General features: G+C 38.4%; 4 protein-coding genes across 4 annotated transcripts; all 4 read right to left on the bottom strand.

Moving 5' to 3' along the window:
• Positions 1–2,584: 2,584 nt before the first annotated feature.
• LOC116418162 (zinc finger protein 423-like) lies at positions 2,585–4,523 on the bottom strand. Its single transcript, XM_031933275.1, has 5 exons — positions 4,367–4,523; positions 4,219–4,281; positions 3,705–4,082; positions 3,343–3,617; positions 2,585–3,266 (listed from the first exon to the last, which is right to left on the bottom strand). The coding sequence occupies exons 1-4, from the start codon at positions 4,407–4,409 to the stop codon at positions 3,379–3,381; spliced, it is 723 nt and encodes a 240-aa protein (XP_031789135.1). The 5' UTR covers positions 4,410–4,523; the 3' UTR covers positions 2,585–3,266; positions 3,343–3,378.
• Positions 4,524–6,201: 1,678 nt separating this feature from the next.
• Positions 6,202–10,439, bottom strand: LOC116418159. Its single transcript, XM_031933272.1, has 5 exons — positions 8,893–10,439; positions 8,745–8,807; positions 8,231–8,608; positions 7,869–8,143; positions 6,202–7,792 (listed from the first exon to the last, which is right to left on the bottom strand). Exons 1-4 carry the CDS (start codon positions 8,933–8,935, stop codon positions 7,905–7,907), a joined length of 723 nt encoding a protein of 240 aa, XP_031789132.1. The 5' UTR covers positions 8,936–10,439; the 3' UTR covers positions 6,202–7,792; positions 7,869–7,904.
• A 1,684-nt stretch (positions 10,440–12,123) lies between these two features.
• Positions 12,124–14,959, bottom strand: LOC116418161. The gene is made up of 5 exons (XM_031933274.2): positions 13,416–14,959; positions 13,268–13,330; positions 12,754–13,131; positions 12,392–12,666; positions 12,124–12,315 (listed from the first exon to the last, which is right to left on the bottom strand). The coding sequence occupies exons 1-4, from the start codon at positions 13,456–13,458 to the stop codon at positions 12,428–12,430; spliced, it is 723 nt and encodes a 240-aa protein (XP_031789134.1). The 5' UTR covers positions 13,459–14,959; the 3' UTR covers positions 12,124–12,315; positions 12,392–12,427.
• Positions 14,960–15,494: 535 nt separating this feature from the next.
• LOC116418160 lies at positions 15,495–19,488 on the bottom strand. The gene is made up of 5 exons (XM_031933273.1): positions 17,942–19,488; positions 17,794–17,856; positions 17,280–17,657; positions 16,918–17,192; positions 15,495–16,841 (listed from the first exon to the last, which is right to left on the bottom strand). The coding sequence occupies exons 1-4, from the start codon at positions 17,982–17,984 to the stop codon at positions 16,954–16,956; spliced, it is 723 nt and encodes a 240-aa protein (XP_031789133.1). The 5' UTR covers positions 17,985–19,488; the 3' UTR covers positions 15,495–16,841; positions 16,918–16,953.
• Between the last annotated feature and the right edge of the window lie 758 nt (positions 19,489–20,246).

Here is a 20,246-nt window from a genome sequence, read left to right as displayed (position 1 = left end):
CTTAAGAAATTTCGCTCTGTATATATAGCAGCGTTTCCCTCTCCGCAAAAATTCACTTTCCCCGAGCTGTGCGTCCGAAATCCGCCTCTAGATAGCCTATAATACCTGTACCTATAAATGTAGGCTCCGGCCCGCCCCGACTCTACGGCGCGACGCCGTGGGGCGCATCTCAGCCGCCACCCCGTCGCCACGTCTCCACGTGTCTTGGGGACCAGAAAATTTTATTGCCGCAAATTTACTTTATTCCCGCAAATTCACTTTATTCCGTATTTTGCGAGAATAAAGTAAATAATCCACGACTTTAGTCTCTTGTTGCATAATGTACTATTAAGGGGGTCCGAAACCCAGGTTTTACCGATAGTACGAGTGTTCAGTAGAAAATTACTCGAAACTAAGGCAATGCAATGAATTATGAAAAATCAAGAGTTAGTTGCCCTTCCTTTTATAAATATCTATCGCTGTGGCAAGTTTCAAATAAAAATATTAACGCAATAATTAAGTTGATGCACTTCGGTGCCGGCAACTTCCCTTATATGAATGAGGAATTCTACGGGAAAAATGCCATTTTCTGATTGGAGAAAACATACATTTTCTGTTTGTGCCCTTATGCATTAGGTACATGCTCTTGAACAATGGCTATTGCTCCAAATGCCGCCGTTCGGATAAAATTTACGATATCTCTTTGGAGACAGAGGCGGAGTCCTGACTGCGATTATTCCCTTGCAGTTTCTCGGAATCGCGTCAAACATTGATTGCGTTTCCTGCATTCCCCTCGATTTTTCCATCCAGGGTTTAAGAAACGCTTGCGCGTTTTTAGGCACGACCGCGGTATGCAAGTGCCTTATACTTAATTTTTTAAGCGAAAAATGTGTGAGATGCGATATTTCATCGCAATTTTCGACCGATCGGGCTGAAATTTTAGGAGTTTGGCTCTTTGGCTCTAACTCGAATCCTATAAGCATTCTACAAAAAAAGTTAAAGTAAGAAGTTGTACCCTCGTAGGAAATTGAGGCTAATATGGCCACGAAATGCCAAATTTTATGCCCAGTAGCCAGATTATGTGGCATATCATGGCCATATGTCCCCCCTGTTAACAGGCGACGGTAAGTGGGCATAATATGCCATAAAATTATGGCGAACGTTTTATACATGGCAACCTAACCTTGCACATGTACAAACATGACCACACTCAACACTCACACTTAAATGTACACTTTTTATGTGGGTTTAGATATTAGAAACATTAAGTAAAATTTGCGTGTTCAAGATTTGATCAACGATGAAGTGTAAAAGTGATGATCTTGATAGATATTCCCAACTCAGTGTTCAAATCAGTCGCAGGCAGTATTCATCATTATAGTGCCTTATATGCAGTGTATACGTTCAAGATGTTTAATTTATAGTGTAGATGCTTATTTTATTATGTAGGAACAGGCTAGCGTAACAATTTTTGCTTGTCTGTCTTTGCTAGCTGACCCACACCGAACCCCATGGCTCCGAGGGCAAAATTTACACATGAGTGTTGATATGAAAATTTAAACTACAGTACTTGATATAAAGACAAGTGGGTATAATGTTTCAACAGCTTGAAACAAATCACCATGAAAAATTTCAGCCCTCTAAGTATGATAGATTTTAATTGAGAGCTAAATCAAATCCTCAATGATTGTACGATTACTTTTTTCAATTTTTCTTTTTGATCTCAATAAAAACCTATCATACTTAGAGGGCTGAAATTTTGCATGGTGATTTGTTTCAAGCTGTTGAAGCAATATACCCACTTGTCTGTATCTCAAGTGCTGTAGTTTAAATTCTCACGTAAACACTCATGTGTAAATTTTGCCACCCCCCCCCCCCATCGGAGCCATGGAGTTCGGTGTGGGTCGGCTAGCAAAGACAGACAAGCAAAAATAGTTACGCTAGCCTGTTCCTACATAATAAAATAAGCATCTACACTACAAATTAAACATCTTGCACGAATACACTGCATAAAATGCACTATAATGATGAATACTGCCTGCGACTGACTTGAACACTGAGTTGCGAATATCTATCAATATCATCACTTTTACACTTCATCATTGATAAAATCTTGAACACACAAATTTCACCTGATGTTGTTTCTAATATTCACACTTTCATAAAAACATGCATGCCAGAATAATATACAAATATGTTAGTGAGTTTTGAGTGTGATTATATGTAAATTTGTATGTATGAATATTCAAGGTTAGGTTACCGCTCTTAACACATTGCCTTGTATTTTCAAAATTTATTGTAAAATCCTTTTTTTAAACGTAAATGATTTTAGAATTTACTGCGTTAAATGAATTTTGATTATTAAGTTTATGGATTTTAGGTTATAAACCCATTGCTGGAGTTAAGCACTCAACATAATGTGGACATATTATGTTGACATATTACGCTAAGAAAAAATGGCCAGTAGTTATTCACCGGCCATATCTTATGGCGTATTTTCTACGAGGGTAGATCTTTGAAAATACAACTTTTTTTATTGACATAAAATCATGGCAATGCTTATAACGAGAGTTAACAGCCCAAAATCGTTTTAATACTCCGTGCGCGAAATGCGGTTTCTCAGGCTCGTTTTCTTTGCGCGAATCACTATAGCTTTTTTAATGTTGCGTCAAGCATGTAGCATATAATAACATATCGTTGCTATGGAAACAGTATTTCGCACACGCTACACGAAAAACAAGCCTCTTGAAAAACTGCGTTTTTCGCGCACGTCATGTTAAAATTGTATATTACGATACGAGTGCGCGAAGTAGGTTATTTTTGCATGAGCGCATCTGTCGCCGCAAGGGTGACAAAAAAGCGAGTTTGATGATCACCTACGCGCACGTGTATCGTATATACTATTTTTTGACACGAGTGTGCGAATCTACGTCCTCAACAGATAAGCGTGTGCGAAATTTAGAGTTTTGCACACGCAGTAACGATCTTACGTTTTTGAATAGGAAAACGTTATTTGTGGAGTTGGAAATTATAATATTTTCTAAGAGGATAAAGTATACTTCAGTTTTTCATTCAATAAAAGACAAGCATATAATGATTGAGCGGTTAAAAATTTTTTATTTTACGATAAATAAATAAGTACAGTAAAAAATTAAATCATCTCGACAATTAAAAAACGTTTTAAGGTTCTACATATGTATTCGAACGTAAACCATGATTGTGCACGATGTATGTGTGATAAGCTGCGTCACTTTCCTTGGGCATTGAAACATCTCCAGACGGTCGATCTGAAACACAAAATAACGTGATGTTGCGATCTATCATCGATAATGCAATTGTGAAAAAATGAAATGGAAGACTCACTCTGTTTGCAATAGCCTTTGTGCATCTTATAATTTTTCACGCCTGTTCGTGAAGTTGAGCATCCGGGTCCACCGCTAATTGCATCTTATATCCGCAATAGCTCCCCTTTAAATGCTCAATAATGGACTCGTAAGTCTCGTGTAGACATTTGCACGTGTTGCACTGCAGCAGGCAACTAACTTTACATTCATCGCAGTCTACTGCGTCGACCGATGTTTCATCGATGATGGGTTCGCGGCACTCCACGCAGAAGTGCGCATAAAAACGTTCATGTCCTGATACGAATAAAAAGACATTTGTAAAATTAAGAAACTCGAGAGAAAGGCAATGAGTTATTAAAAAATGTATGCACACGAACTTACCGTATTCCCTCACGCTTTTCCTTAATATCTCCGATGAGTTGGCAAAGTACTTGAACATATCTAATTCTTCCTCCGAATTCGTGTTGTTGTTCTCCAACTGAAGACTTGTAAAACAATCACTTGCACAGTCTTGAAAGTGTCTTCTTAGTTCATCGATCCGTTCGAATGTCGTTTCGCACAACTCACAGATGTATTTTGTCTGCTTGATGATGCTGGCACAAGAATTGATGTGCCGGATCGCCCAAAAACGGTGATAAAACTTCTCTCGGCACGCTAAACATTGCAGAGCTAGCTCGCCCTGGCATTTTTCGTAGTTGGCACTGTCAAGATCACAATCCGAGCAACAAATCGTCACAAGCCCTGTCAAGTCTGCAGTAACTAAAGAAATAGAATTATTATAACGATGTGATTAAAAATTGTATGAAAACTTTAATTATCTTAGATTATTGTGAAGTGTAATATGATAAGCTAATAATCAATCATGAATATAAAATAAAGTCGTGCAAAAACGTACCTTCGTTGAGATTTCCATCGAGATCCGTGTGACGAGCTTCTGCATCAATCATTCTCGTCCTACCTACAAAACGACGAACAAATATAATTAATAAGTATCGTGCATATGTGCACTCACGTCTCAACATTTCTTTTTCTAATATACGAACCAGTGTCAGAAGATGCGTAAGATTCCGCACGTGGAGATTCCATTTTACGAAAGGAAAACTTGACTGTGATGCACTACAGATTCAAACTAACGCAGGCACTAGGATATCACTGACTAGCCAAGTCGTTGCTTCTAGAATGAAAACTTCGAACTGTCTGCTTAAGAAATTTCGCTCTGTATATATAGCAGCGTTTCCCTCTCCGCAAAAATTCACTTTCCCCGAGCTGTGCGTCCGAAATCCGCCTCTAGATAGCCTATAATACCTGTACCTATAAATGTAGGCTCCGGCCCGCCCCGACTCTACGGCGCGACGCCGTGGGGCGCATCTCAGCCGCCACCCCGTCGCCACGTCTCCACGTGTCTTGGGGACCAGAAAATTTTATTGCCGCAAATTTACTTTATTCCCGCAAATTCACTTTATTCCGTATTTTGCGAGAATAAAGTAAATAATCCACGACTTTAGTCTCTTGTTGCATAATGTACTATTAAGGGGGTCCGAAACCCAGGTTTTACCGATAGTACGAGTGTTCAGTAGAAAATTACTCGAAACTAAGGCAATGCAATGAATTATGAAAAATCAAGAGTTAGTTGCCCTTCCTTTTATAAATATCTATCGCTGTGGCAAGTTTCAAATAAAAATATTAACGCAATAATTAAGTTGATGCACTTCGGTGCCGGCAACTTCCCTTATATGAATGAGGAATTCTACGGGAAAAATGCCATTTTCTGATTGGAGAAAACATACATTTTCTGTTTGTGCCCTTATGCATTAGGTACATGCTCTTGAACAATGGCTATTGCTCCAAATGCCGCCGTTCGGATAAAATTTACGATATCTCTTTGGAGACAGAGGCGGAGTCCTGACTGCGATTATTCCCTTGCAGTTTCTCGGAATCGCGTCAAACATTGATTGCGTTTCCTGCATTCCCCTCGATTTTTCCATCCAGGGTTTAAGAAACGCTTGCGCGTTTTTAGGCACGACCGCGGTATGCAAGTGCCTTATACTTAATTTTTTAAGCGAAAAATGTGTGAGATGCGATATTTCATCGCAATTTTCGACCGATCGGGCTGAAATTTTAGGAGTTTGGCTCTTTGGCTCTAACTCGAATCCTATAAGCATTCTACAAAAAAAGTTAAAGTAAGAAGTTGTACCCTCGTAGGAAATTGAGGCTAATATGGCCACGAAATGCCAAATTTTATGCCCAGTAGCCAGATTATGTGGCATATCATGGCCATATGTCCCCCCTGTTAACAGGCGACGGTAAGTGGGCATAATATGCCATAAAATTATGGCGAACGTTTTATACATGGCAACCTAACCTTGCACATGTACAAACATGACCACACTCAACACTCACACTTAAATGTACACTTTTTATGTGGGTTTAGATATTAGAAACATTAAGTAAAATTTGCGTGTTCAAGATTTGATCAACGATGAAGTGTAAAAGTGATGATCTTGATAGATATTCCCAACTCAGTGTTCAAATCAGTCGCAGGCAGTATTCATCATTATAGTGCCTTATATGCAGTGTATACGTTCAAGATGTTTAATTTATAGTGTAGATGCTTATTTTATTATGTAGGAACAGGCTAGCGTAACAATTTTTGCTTGTCTGTCTTTGCTAGCTGACCCACACCGAACCCCATGGCTCCGAGGGCAAAATTTACACATGAGTGTTGATATGAAAATTTAAACTACAGTACTTGATATAAAGACAAGTGGGTATAATGTTTCAACAGCTTGAAACAAATCACCATGAAAAATTTCAGCCCTCTAAGTATGATAGATTTTAATTGAGAGCTAAATCAAATCCTCAATGATTGTACGATTACTTTTTTCAATTTTTCTTTTTGATCTCAATAAAAACCTATCATACTTAGAGGGCTGAAATTTTGCATGGTGATTTGTTTCAAGCTGTTGAAGCAATATACCCACTTGTCTGTATCTCAAGTGCTGTAGTTTAAATTCTCACGTAAACACTCATGTGTAAATTTTGCCACCCCCCCCCCCCATCGGAGCCATGGAGTTCGGTGTGGGTCGGCTAGCAAAGACAGACAAGCAAAAATAGTTACGCTAGCCTGTTCCTACATAATAAAATAAGCATCTACACTACAAATTAAACATCTTGCACGAATACACTGCATAAAATGCACTATAATGATGAATACTGCCTGCGACTGACTTGAACACTGAGTTGCGAATATCTATCAATATCATCACTTTTACACTTCATCATTGATAAAATCTTGAACACACAAATTTCACCTGATGTTGTTTCTAATATTCACACTTTCATAAAAACATGCATGCCAGAATAATATACAAATATGTTAGTGAGTTTTGAGTGTGATTATATGTAAATTTGTATGTATGAATATTCAAGGTTAGGTTACCGCTCTTAACACATTGCCTTGTATTTTCAAAATTTATTGTAAAATCCTTTTTTTAAACGTAAATGATTTTAGAATTTACTGCGTTAAATGAATTTTGATTATTAAGTTTATGGATTTTAGGTTATAAACCCATTGCTGGAGTTAAGCACTCAACATAATGTGGACATATTATGTTGACATATTACGCTAAGAACAAAATGGCCAGTAGTTATTCACCGGCCATATCTTATGGCGTATTTTCTACGAGGGTAGATCTTTGAAAATACAACTTTTTTCTATTGACATAAAATCATGGCAATGCTTATAACGAGAGTTAACAGCCCAAAATCGTTCTTAATACTCCGTGCGCGAAATGCGGTTTCTCAGGCTCGTTTTCTTTGCGCGAATCACTATAGCTTTTTTAATGTTGCGTCAAGCATGTAGCATATAATAACATATCGTTGCTATGGAAACAGTATTTCGCACACGCTACACGAAAAACAAGCCTCTTGAAAAACCGCGTTTTTCGCGCACGTCATGTTAAAATTGTATATTACGATACGAGTGCGCGAAGTAGGTTATTTTTGCATGAGCGCATCTGTCGCCGCAAGGGTGACAAAAAAGCGAGTTTGATGATCACCTACGCGCACGTGTATCGTATATACTATTTTTTGACACGAGTGTGCGAATCTACGTCCTCAACAGATAAGCGTGTGCGAAATTTAGAGTTTTGCACACGCAGTAACGATCTTACGTTTTTGAATAGGAAAACGTTATTTGTGGAGTTGGAAATTATAATATTTTCTAAGAGGATAAAGTATACTTCAGTTTTTCATTCAATAAAAGACAAGCATATAATGATTGAGCGGTTAAAAATTTTTTATTTTACGATAAATAAATAAGTACAGTAAAAAATTAAATCATCTCGACAATTAAAAAACGTTTTAAGGTTCTACATATGTATTCGAACGTAAACCATGATTGTGCACGATGTATGTGTGATAAGCTGCGTCACTTTCCTTGGGCATTGAAACATCTCCAGACGGTCGATCTGAAACACAAAATAACGTGATGTTGCGATCTATCATCGATAATGCTATTGTGAAAAAATGAAATGGAAGACTCACTCTGTTTGCAATAGCCTTTGTGCATCTTATAATTTTTCACGCCTGTTCGTGAAGTTGAGCATCCGGGTCCACCGCTAATTGCATCTTATATCCGCAATAGCTCCCCTTTAAATGCTCAATAATGGACTCGTAAGTCTCGTGTAGACATTTGCACGTGTTGCACTGCAGCAGGCAACTAACTTTACATTCATCGCAGTCTACTGCGTCGACCGATGTTTCATCGATGATGGGTTCGCGGCACTCCACGCAGAAGTGCGCATAAAAACGTTCATGTCCTGATACGAATAAAAAGACATTTGTAAAATTAAGAAACTCGAGAGAAAGGCAATGAGTTATTAAAAAATGTATGCACACGAACTTACCGTATTCCCTCACGCTTTTCCTTAATATCTCCGATGAGTTGGCAAAGTACTTGAACATATCTAATTCTTCCTCCGAATTCGTGTTGTTGTTCTCCAACTGAAGACTTGTAAAACAATCACTTGCACAGTCTTGAAAGTGTCTTCTTAGTTCATCGATCCGTTCGAATGTCGTTTCGCACAACTCACAGATGTATTTTGGCTGCTTGATGATGCTGGCACAAGAATTGATGTGCCGGATCGCCCAAAAACGGTGATAAAACTTCTCTCGGCACGCTAAACATTGCAGAGCTAGCTCGCCCTGGCATTTTTCGTAGTTGGCACTGTCAAGATCACAATCCGAGCAACAAATCGTCACAAGCCCTGTCAAGTCTGCAGTAACTAAAGAAATAGAATTATTATAACGATGTGATTAAAAATTGTATGAAAACTTTAATTATCTTAGATTATTGTGAAGTGTAATATGATAAGCTAATAATCAATCATGAATATAAAATAAAGTCGTGCAAAAACGTACCTTCGTTGAGATTTCCATCGAGATCCGTGTGACGAGCTTCTGCATCAATCATTCTCGTCCTACCTACAAAACGACGAACAAATATAATTAATAAGTATCGTGCATATGTGCACTCACGTCTCAACATTTCTTTTTCTAATATACGAACCAGTGTCAGAAGATGCGTAAGATTCCGCACGTGGAGATTCCATTTTACGAAAGGAAAACTTGACTGTGATGCACTACAGATTCAAACTAACGCAGGCACTAGGATATCACTGACTAGCCAAGTCGTTGCTTCTAGAATGAAAACTTCGAACTGTCTGCTTAAGAAATTTCGCTCTGTATATATAGCAGCGTTCTCCCTCTCCGCAAAAATTCACTTTCCCCGAGCTGTGCGTCCGAAATCCGCCTCTAGATAGCCTATAATACCTGTACCTATAAATGTAGGCTCCGGCCCGCCCCGACTCTACGGCGCGACGCCGTGGGGCGCATCTCAGCCGCCACCCCGTCGCCACGTCTCCACGTGTCTTGGGGACCAGAAAATTTTATTGCCGCAAATTTACTTTATTCCCGCAAATTCACTTTATTCCGTATTTTGCGAGAATAAAGTAAATAATCCACGACTTTAGTCTCTTGTTGCATAATGTACTATTAAGGGGGTCCGAAACCCAGGTTTTACCGATAGTACGAGTGTTCAGTAGAAAATTACTCGAAACTAAGGCAATGCAATGAATTATGAAAAATCAAGAGTTAGTTGCCCTTCCTTTTATAAATATCTATCGCTGTGGCAAGTTTCAAATAAAAATATTAACGCAATAATTAAGTTGATGCACTTCGGTGCCGGCAACTTCCCTTATATGAATGAGGAATTCTACGGGAAAAATGCCATTTTCTGATTGGAGAAAACATACATTTTCTGTTTGTGCCCTTATGCATTAGGTACATGCTCTTGAACAATGGCTATTGCTCCAAATGCCGCCGTTCGGATAAAATTTACGATATCTCTTTGGAGACAGAGGCGGAGTCCTGACTGCGATTATTCCCTTGCAGTTTCTCGGAATCGCGTCAAACATTGATTGCGTTTCCTGCATTCCCCTCGATTTTTCCATCCAGGGTTTAAGAAACGCTTGCGCGTTTTTAGGCACGACCGCGGTATGCAAGTGCCTTATACTTAATTTTTTAAGCGAAAAATGTGTGAGATGCGATATTTCATCGCAATTTTCGACCGATCGGGCTGAAATTTTAGGAGTTTGGCTCTTTGGCTCTAACTCGAATCCTATAAGCATTCTACAAAAAAAGTTAAAGTAAGAAGTTGTACCCTCGTAGGAAATTGAGGCTAATATGGCCACGAAATGCCAAATTTTATGCCCAGTAGCCAGATTATGTGGCATATCATGGCCATATGTCCCCCCTGTTAACAGGCGACGGTAAGTGGGCATAATATGCCATAAAATTATGGCGAACGTTTTATACATGGCAACCTAACCTTGCACATGTACAAACATGACCACACTCAACACTCACACTTAAATGTACACTTTTTATGTGGGTTTAGATATTAGAAACATTAAGTAAAATTTGCGTGTTCAAGATTTGATCAACGATGAAGTGTAAAAGTGATGATCTTGATAGATATTCCCAACTCAGTGTTCAAATCAGTCGCAGGCAGTATTCATCATTATAGTGCCTTATATGCAGTGTATACGTTCAAGATGTTTAATTTATAGTGTAGATGCTTATTTTATTATGTAGGAACAGGCTAGCGTAACAATTTTTGCTTGTCTGTCTTTGCTAGCTGACCCACACCGAACCCCATGGCTCCGGGGGCAAAATTTACACATGAGTGTTGATATGAAAATTTAAACTACAGTACTTGATATAAAGACAAGTGGGTATAATGTTTCAACAGCTTGAAACAAATCACCATGAAAAATTTCAGCCCTCTAAGTATGATAGATTTTAATTGAGAGCTAAATCAAATCCTCAATGATTGTACGATTACTTTTTTCAATTTTTCTTTTTGATCTCAATAAAAACCTATCATACTTAGAGGGCTGAAATTTTGCATGGTGATTTGTTTCAAGCTGTTGAAGCAATATACCCACTTGTCTGTATCTCAAGTGCTGTAGTTTAAATTCTCACGTAAACACTCATGTGTAAATTTTGCCACCCCCCCCCCCCATCGGAGCCATGGAGTTCGGTGTGGGTCGGCTAGCAAAGACAGACAAGCAAAAATAGTTACGCTAGCCTGTTCCTACATAATAAAATAAGCATCTACACTACAAATTAAACATCTTGCACGAATACACTGCATAAAATGCACTATAATGATGAATACTGCCTGCGACTGACTTGAACACTGAGTTGCGAATATCTATCAATATCATCACTTTTACACTTCATCATTGATAAAATCTTGAACACACAAATTTCACCTGATGTTGTTTCTAATATTCACACTTTCATAAAAACATGCATGCCAGAATAATATACAAATATGTTAGTGAGTTTTGAGTGTGATTATATGTAAATTTGTATGTATGAATATTCAAGGTTAGGTTACCGCTCTTAACACATTGCCTTGTATTTTCAAAATTTATTGTAAAATCCTTTTTTTAACGTAAATGATTTTAGAATTTACTGCGTTAAATGAATTTTGATTATTAAGTTTATGGATTTTAGGTTATAAACCCATTGCTGGAGTTAAGCACTCAACATAATGTGGACATATTATGTTGACATATTACGCTAAGAAAAAATGGCCAGTAGATATTCACCGGCCATATCTTATGGCGTATTTTCTACGAGGGTAGATCTTTGAAAATACAACTTTTTTCTATTGACATAAAATCATGGCAATGCTTATAACGAGTGTTAACAGCCCAAAATCGTTTTAATACTCCGTGCGCGAAATGCGGTTTCTCAGGCTCGTTTTCTTTGCGCGAATCACTATAGCTTTTTTAATGTTGCGTCAAGCATGTAGCATATAATAACATATCGTTGCTATGGAAACAGTATTTCGCACACGCTACACGAAAAACAAGCCTCTTGAAAAACTGCGTTTTTCGCGCACGTCATGTTAAAATTGTATATTACGATACGAGTGCGCGAAGTAGGTTATTTTTGCATGAGCGCATCTGTCGCCGCAAGGGTGACAAAAAAGCGAGTTTGATGATCACCTACGCGCACGTGTATCGTATATACTATTTTTTGACACGAGTGTGCGAATCTACGTCCTCAACAGATAAGCGTGTGCGAAATTTAGAGTTTTGCACACGCAGTAACGATCTTACGTTTTTGAATAGGAAAACGTTATTTGTGGAGTTGGAAATTATAATATTTTCTAAGAGGATAAAGTATACTTCAGTTTTTCATTCAATAAAAGACAAGCATATAATGATTGAGCGGTTAAAATTTTTTATTTTACGATAAATAAATAAGTACAGTAAAAAATTAAATCATCTCGACAATTAAAAAACGTTTTAAGGTTCTACATATGTATTCGAACGTAAACCATGATTGTGCACGATGTATGTGTGATAAGCTGCGTCACTTTCCTTGGGCATTGAAACATCTCCAGACGGTCGATCTGAAACACAAAATAACGTGATGTTGCGATCTATCATCGATAATGCTATTGTGAAAAAATGAAATGGAAGACTCACTCTGTTTGCAATAGCCTTTGTGCATCTTATAATTTTTCACGCCTGTTCGTGAAGTTGAGCATCCGGGTCCACCGCTAATTGCATCTTATATCCGCAATAGCTCCCCTTTAAATGCTCAATAATGGACTCGTAAGTCTCGTGTAGACATTTGCACGTGTTGCACTGCAGCAGGCAACTAACTTTACATTCATCGCAGTCTACTGCGTCGACCGATGTTTCATCGATGATGGGTTCGCGGCACTCCACGCAGAAGTGCGCATAAAAACGTTCATGTCCTGATACGAATAAAAAGACATTTGTAAAATTAAGAAACTCGAGAGAAAGGCAATGAGTTATTAAAAAATGTATGCACACGAACTTACCGTATTCCCTCACGCTTTTCCTTAATATCTCCGATGAGTTGGCAAAGTACTTGAACATATCTAATTCTTCCTCCGAATTCGTGTTGTTGTTCTCCAACTGAAGACTTGTAAAACAATCACTTGCACAGTCTTGAAAGTGTCTTCTTAGTTCATCGATCCGTTCGAATGTCGTTTCGCACAACTCACAGATGTATTTTGGCTGCTTGATGATGCTGGCACAAGAATTGATGTGCCGGATCGCCCAAAAACGGTGATAAAACTTCTCTCGGCACGCTAAACATTGCAGAGCTAGCTCGCCCTGGCATTTTTCGTAGTTGGCACTGTCAAGATCACAATCCGAGCAACAAATCGTCACAAGCCCTGTCAAGTCTGCAGTAACTAAAGAAATAGAATTATTATAACGATGTGATTAAAAATTGTATGAAAACTTTAATTATCTTAGATTATTGTGAAGTGTAATATGATAAGCTAATAATCAATCATGAATATAAAATAAAGTCGTGCAAAAACGTACCTTCGTTGAGATTTCCATCGAGATCCGTGTGACGAGCTTCTGCATCAATCATTCTCGTCCTACCTACAAAACGACGAACAAATATAATTAATAAGTATCGTGCATATGTGCACTCACGTCTCAACATTTCTTTTTCTAATATACGAACCAGTGTCAGAAGATGCGTAAGATTCCGCACGTGGAGATTCCATTTTACGAAAGGAAAACTTGACTGTGATGCACTACAGATTCAAACTAACGCAGGCACTAGGATATCTCTGACTAGCCAAGTCGTTGCTTCTAGAATGAAAACTTCGAACTGTCTGCTTAAGAAATTTCGCTCTGTATATATAGCAGCGTTCTCCCTCTCCGCAAAAATTCACTTTCCCCGAGCTGTGCGTCCGAAATCCGCCTCTAGATAGCCTATAATACCTGTACCTATAAATGTAGGCTCCGGCCCGCCCCGACTCTACGGCGCGACGCCGTGGGGCGCATCTCAGCCGCCACCCCGTCGCCACGTCTCCACGTGTCTTGGGGACCAGAAAATTTTATTGCCGCAAATTTACTTTATTCCCGCAAATTCACTTTATTCCGTATTTTGCGAGAATAAAGTAAATAATCCACGACTTTAGTCTCTTGTTGCATAATGTACTATTAAGGGGGTCCGAAACCCAGGTTTTACCGATAGTACGAGTGTTCAGTAGAAAATTACTCGAAACTAAGGCAATGCAATGAATTATGAAAAATCAAGAGTTAGTTGCCCTTCCTTTTATAAATATCTATCGCTGTGGCAAGTTTCAAATAAAAATATTAACGCAATAATTAAGTTGATGCACTTCGGTGCCGGCAACTTCCCTTATATGAATGAGGAATTCTACGGGAAAAATGCCATTTTCTGATTGGAGAAAACATACATTTTCTGTTTGTGCCCTTATGCATTAGGTACATGCTCTTGAACAATGGCTATTGCTCCAAATGCCGCCGTTCGGATAAAATTTACGATATCTCTTTGGAGACAGAGGCGGAGTCCTGACTGCGATTATTCCCTTGCAGTTTCTCGGAATCGCGTCAAACATTGATTGCGTTTCCTGCATTCCCCTCGATTTTTCCATCCAGGGTTTAAGAAACGCTTGCGCGTTTTTAGGCACGACCGCGGTATGCAAGTGCCTTATACTTAATTTTTTAAGCGAAAAATGTGTGAGATGCGATATTTCATCGCAATTTTCGACCGATCGGGCTGAAATTTTAGGAGTTTGGCTCTTTGGCTCTAACTCGAATCCTATAAGCATTCTACAAAAAAAGTTAAAGTAAGAAGTTGTACCCTCGTAGGAAATTGAGGCTAATATGGCCACGAAATGCCAAATTTTATGCCCAGTAGCCAGATTATGTGGCATATCATGGCCATATGTCCCCCCTGTTAACAGGCGACGGTAAGTGGGCATAATATGCCATAAAATTATGGCGAACGTTTTATACATGGCAACCTAACCTTGCACATGTACAAACATGACCACACTCAACACTCACACTTAAATGTACACTTTTTATGTGGGTTTAGATATTAGAAACATTAAGTAAAATTTGCGTGTTCAAGATTTGATCAACGATGAAGTGTAAAAGTGATGATCTTGATAGATATTCCCAACTCAGTGTTCAAATCAGTCGCAGGCAGTATTCATCATTATAGTGCCTTATATGCAGTGTATACGTTCAAGATGTTTAATTTATAGTGTAGATGCTTATTTTATTATGTAGGAACAGGCTAGCGTAACAATTTTTGCTTGTCTGTCTTTGCTAGCTGACCCACACCGAACCCCATGGCTCCGAGGGCAAAATTTACACATGAGTGTTGATATGAAAATTTAAACTACAGTACTTGATATAAAGACAAGTGGGTATAATGTTTCAACAGCTTGAAACAAATCACCATGAAAAATTTCAGCCCTCTAAGTATGATAGATTTTAATTGAGAGCTAAATCAAATCCTCAATGATTGTACGATTACTTTTTTCAATTTTTCTTTTTGATCTCAATAAAAACCTATCATACTTAGAGGGCTGAAATTTTGCATGGTGATTTGTTTCAAGCTGTTGAAGCAATATACCCACTTGTCTGTATCTCAAGTGCTGTAGTTTCAATTCTCACGTAAACACTCATGTGTAAATTTTGCCACCCCCCCCCCCATCGGAGCCATGGAGTTCGGTGTGGGTCGGCTAGCAAAGACAGACAAGCAAAAATAGTTACGCTAGCCTGTTCCTACATAATAAAATAAGCATCTACACTACAAATTAAACATCTTGCACGAATACACTGCATAAAATGCACTATAATGATGAATACTGCCTGCGACTGACTTGAACACTGAGTTGCGAATATCTATCAATATCATCACTTTTACACTTCATCATTGATAAAATCTTGAACACACAAATTTCACCTGATGTTGTTTCTAATATTCACACTTTCATAAAAACATGCATGCCAGAATAATATACAAATATGTTAGTGAGTTTTGAGTGTGATTATATGTAAATTTGTATGTATGAATATTCAAGGTTAGGTTACCGCTCTTAACACATTGCCTTGTATTTTCAAAATTTATTGTAAAATCCTTTTTTTAAACGTAAATGATTTTAGAATTTACTGCGTTAAATGAATTTTGATTATTAAGTTTATGGATTTTAGGTTATAAACCCATTGCTGGAGTTAAGCACTCAACATAATGTGGACATATTATGTTGACATATTACGCTAAGAAAAATATGGCCAGTAGATATTCACCGGCCATATCTTATGGCGTATTTTCTACGAGGGTAGATCTTTGAAAATACAACTTTTTTCTATTGACATAAAATCATGGCAATGCTTATAACGAGTGTTAACAGCCCAAAATCGTTTTTAATACTCCGTGCGCGAAATGCGGTTTCTCAGGCTCGTTTTCTTTGCGCGAATCACTATAGCTTTTTTAATGTTGCGTCAAGCATGTAGCATATAATAACATATCGTTGCTATGGAAACAGTATTTCGCACACGCTACACGAAAAACAAGCCTCTTGAAAAACTGCGTTTTTCGCGCACGTCATGTTAAAATTGTATATTACGATACGAGTGCGCGAAGTAGGTTATTTTTGCATGAGCGCATCTGTCGCCGCAAGGGTGACAAAAAAGCGAGTTTGATGATCACCTACGCGCACGTGTATCGTATATACTATTTTTTGACACGAGTGTGCGAATCTACGTCCTCAACAGATAAGCGTGTGCGAAATTTAGAGTTTTGCACACGCAGTAACGATCTTACGTTTTTGAATAGGAAAACGTTATTTGTGGAGTTGGAAATTATAATATTTTCTAAGAGGATAAAGTATACTTCAGTTTTTCATTCAATAAAAGACAAGCATATAATGATTGAGCGGTTAAAAATTTTTTATTTTACGATAAATAAATAAGTACAGTAAAAAATTAAATCATCTCGACAATTAAAAAACGTTTTAAGGTTCTACATATGTATTCGAACGTAAACCATGATTGTGCACGATGTATGTGTGATAAGCTGCGTCACTTTCCTTGGGCATTGAAACATCTCCAGACGGTCGATCTGAAACACAAAATAACGTGATGTTGCGATCTATCATCGATAATGCTATTGTGAAAAAATGAAATGGAAGACTCACTCTGTTTGCAATAGCCTTTGTGCATCTTATAATTTTTCACGCCTGTTCGTGAAGTTGAGCATCCGGGTCCACCGCTAATTGCATCTTATATCCGCAATAGCTCCCCTTTAAATGCTCAATAATGGACTCGTAAGTCTCGTGTAGACATTTGCACGTGTTGCACTGCAGCAGGCAACTAACTTTACATTCATCGCAGTCTACTGCGTCGACCGATGTTTCATCGATGATGGGTTCGCGGCACTCCACGCAGAAGTGCGCATAAAAACGTTCATGTCCTGATACGAATAAAAAGACATTTGTAAAATTAAGAAACTCGAGAGAAAGGCAATGAGTTATTAAAAAATGTATGCACACGAACTTACCGTATTCCCTCACGCTTTTCCTTAATATCTCCGATGAGTTGGCAAAGTACTTGAACATATCTAATTCTTCCTCCGAATTCGTGTTGTTGTTCTCCAACTGAAGACTTGTAAAACAATCACTTGCACAGTCTTGAAAGTGTCTTCTTAGTTCATCGATCCGTTCGAATGTCGTTTCGCACAACTCACAGATGTATTTTGGCTGCTTGATGATGCTGGCACAAGAATTGATGTGCCGGATCGCCCAAAAACGGTGATAAAACTTCTCTCGGCACGCTAAACATTGCAGAGCTAGCTCGCCCTGGCATTTTTCGTAGTTGGCACTGTCAAGATCACAATCCGAGCAACAAATCGTCACAAGCCCTGTCAAGTCTGCAGTAACTAAAGAAATAGAATTATTATAACGATGTGATTAAAAATTGTATGAAAACTTTAATTATCTTAGATTATTGTGAAGTGTAATATGATAAGCTAATAATCAATCATGAATATAAAATAAAGTCGTGCAAAAACGTACCTTCGTTGAGATTTCCATCGAGATCCGTGTGACGAGCTTCTGCATCAATCATTCTCGTCCTACCTACAAAACGACGAACAAATATAATTAATAAGTATCGTGCATATGTGCACTCACGTCTCAACATTTCTTTTTCTAATATACGAACCAGTGTCAGAAGATGCGTAAGATTCCGCACGTGGAGATTCCATTTTACGAAAGGAAAACTTGACTGTGATGCACTACAGATTCAAACTAACGCAGGCACTAGGATATCACTGACTAGCCAAGTCGTTGCTTCTAGAATGAAAACTTCGAACTGTCTGCTTAAGAAATTTCGCTCTGTATATATAGCAGCGTTCTCCCTCTCCGCAAAAATTCACTTTCCCCGAGCTGTGCGTCCGAAATCCGCCTCTAGATAGCCTATAATACCTGTACCTATAAATGTAGGCTCCGGCCCGCCCCGACTCTACGGCGCGACGCCGTGGGGCGCATCTCAGCCGCCACCCCGTCGCCACGTCTCCACGTGTCTTGGGGACCAGAAAATTTTATTGCCGCAAATTTACTTTATTCCCGCAAATTCACTTTATTCCGTATTTTGCGAGAATAAAGTAAATAATCCACGACTTTAGTCTCTTGTTGCATAATGTACTATTAAGGGGGTCCGAAACCCAGGTTTTACCGATAGTACGAGTGTTCAGTAGAAAATTACTCGAAACTAAGGCAATGCAATGAATTATGAAAAATCAAGAGTTAGTTGCCCTTCCTTTTATAAATATCTATCGCTGTGGCAAGTTTCAAATAAAAATATTAACGCAATAATTAAGTTGATGCACTTCGGTGCCGGCAACTTCCCTTATATGAATGAGGAATTCTACGGGAAAAATGCCATTTTCTGATTGGAGAAAACATACATTTTCTGTTTGTGCCCTTATGCATTAGGTACATGCTCTTGAACAATGGCTATTGCTCCAAATGCCGCCGTTCGGATAAAATTTACGATATCTCTTTGGAGACAGAGGCGGAGTCCTGACTGCGATTATTCCCTTGCAGTTTCTCGGAATCGCGTCAAACATTGATTGCGTTTCCTGCATTCCCCTCGATTTTTCCATCCAGGGTTTAAGAAACGCTTGCGCGTTTTTAGGCACGACCGCGGTATGCAAGTGCCTTATACTTAATTTTTTAAGCGAAAAATGTGTGAGATGCGATATTTCATCGCAATTTTCGACCGATCGGGCTGAAATTTTAGGAGTTTGGCTCTTTGGCTCTAACTCGAATCCTATAAGCATTCTACAAAAAAAGTTAAAGTAAGAAGTTGTACCCTCGTAGGAAATTGAGGCTAATATGGCCACGAAATGCCAAATTTTATGCCCAGTAGCCAGATTATGTGGCATATCATGGCCATATGTCCCCCCTGTTAACAGGCGACGGTAAGTGGGCATAATATGCCATAAAATTATGGCGAACGTTTTATACATGGCAACCTAACCTTGCACATGTACAAACATGACCACACTCAACACTCACACTTAAATGTACACTTTTTATGTGGGTTTAGATATTAGAAACATTAAGTAAAATTTGCGTGTTCAAGATTTGATCAACGATGAAGTGTAAAAGTGATGATCTTGATAGATATTCCCAACTCAGTGTTCAAATCAGTCGCAGGCAGTATTCATCATTATAGTGCCTTATATGCAGTGTATACGTTCAAGATGTTTAATTTATAGTGTAGATGCTTATTTTATTATGTAGGAACAGGCTAGCGTAACAATTTTTGCTTGTCTGTCTTTGCTAGCTGACCCACACCGAACCCCATGGCTCCGGGGGCAAAATTTACACATGAGTGTTGATATGAAAATTTAAACTACAGTACTTGATATAAAGACAAGTGGGTATAATGTTTCAACAGCTTGAAACAAATCACCATGAAAAATTTCAGCCCTCTAAGTATGATAGATTTTAATTGAGAGCTAAATCAAATCCTCAATGATTGTACGATTACTTTTTTCAATTTTTCTTTTTGATCTCAATAAAAACCTATCATACTTAGAGGGCTGAAATTTTGCATGGTGATTTGTTTCAAGCTGTTGAAGCAATATACCCACATGTCTTTATCTCAAGTGCTGTAGTTTAAATTCTCACGTAAACACTCATGTGTAAATTTTGCCACCCCCCCCCCCCCCGCCCATCGGAGCCATGGAGTTCGGTGTGGGTCGGCTAGCAAAGACAGACAAGCAAAAATTGTTACGCTAGCCTGTTCCTACATAATAAAATAAGCATCTACACTACAAATTAAACATCTTGCACGAATACACTGCATAAAATGCACTATAATGATGAATACTGCCTGCGACTGACTTGAACACTGAGTTGCGAATATCTATCAATATCATCACTTTTACACTTCATCATTGATAAAATCTTGAACACACAAATTTCACCTGATGTTGTTTCTAATATTCACACTTTCA

This window comes from Nasonia vitripennis, unplaced genomic scaffold (assembly GCF_009193385.2).
Source record: "Nasonia vitripennis strain AsymCx unplaced genomic scaffold, Nvit_psr_1.1 unplaced0071, whole genome shotgun sequence".
Taxonomy (NCBI): domain Eukaryota; kingdom Metazoa; phylum Arthropoda; class Insecta; order Hymenoptera; family Pteromalidae; genus Nasonia; species Nasonia vitripennis.
Note: the sequence above shows the minus strand (reverse complement) of the source record. Positions and strands in the feature narration are given on the sequence as shown.

Excerpts from the sequence above, each read along its gene's own strand:
- LOC116418162 (XM_031933275.1), bottom strand. The coding sequence starts at position 4,409 with ATGGAATCTCCACGTGCGGAATCTTACGCATCTTCTGACACTG. Across the intron at positions 4,282-4,366 it reads TTACGCATCTTCTGACACTG|GTAGGACGAGAATGATTGAT; the intron begins GTTCGTATATTA and ends GTCGTTTTGTAG. Across the intron at positions 4,083-4,218 it reads CGATGGAAATCTCAACGAAG|TTACTGCAGACTTGACAGGG; the intron begins GTACGTTTTTGC and ends CTATTTCTTTAG.
- LOC116418159 (XM_031933272.1), bottom strand. The coding sequence starts at position 8,935 with ATGGAATCTCCACGTGCGGAATCTTACGCATCTTCTGACACTG. Across the intron at positions 8,609-8,744 it reads CGATGGAAATCTCAACGAAG|TTACTGCAGACTTGACAGGG; the intron begins GTACGTTTTTGC and ends CTATTTCTTTAG. Across the intron at positions 8,144-8,230 it reads GAAAAGCGTGAGGGAATACG|GACATGAACGTTTTTATGCG; the intron begins GTAAGTTCGTGT and ends TATTCGTATCAG.
- LOC116418161 (XM_031933274.2), bottom strand. The coding sequence starts at position 13,458 with ATGGAATCTCCACGTGCGGAATCTTACGCATCTTCTGACACTG. Across the intron at positions 13,331-13,415 it reads TTACGCATCTTCTGACACTG|GTAGGACGAGAATGATTGAT; the intron begins GTTCGTATATTA and ends GTCGTTTTGTAG. Across the intron at positions 12,667-12,753 it reads GAAAAGCGTGAGGGAATACG|GACATGAACGTTTTTATGCG; the intron begins GTAAGTTCGTGT and ends TATTCGTATCAG.
- LOC116418160 (XM_031933273.1), bottom strand. The coding sequence starts at position 17,984 with ATGGAATCTCCACGTGCGGAATCTTACGCATCTTCTGACACTG. Across the intron at positions 17,857-17,941 it reads TTACGCATCTTCTGACACTG|GTAGGACGAGAATGATTGAT; the intron begins GTTCGTATATTA and ends GTCGTTTTGTAG. Across the intron at positions 17,658-17,793 it reads CGATGGAAATCTCAACGAAG|TTACTGCAGACTTGACAGGG; the intron begins GTACGTTTTTGC and ends CTATTTCTTTAG.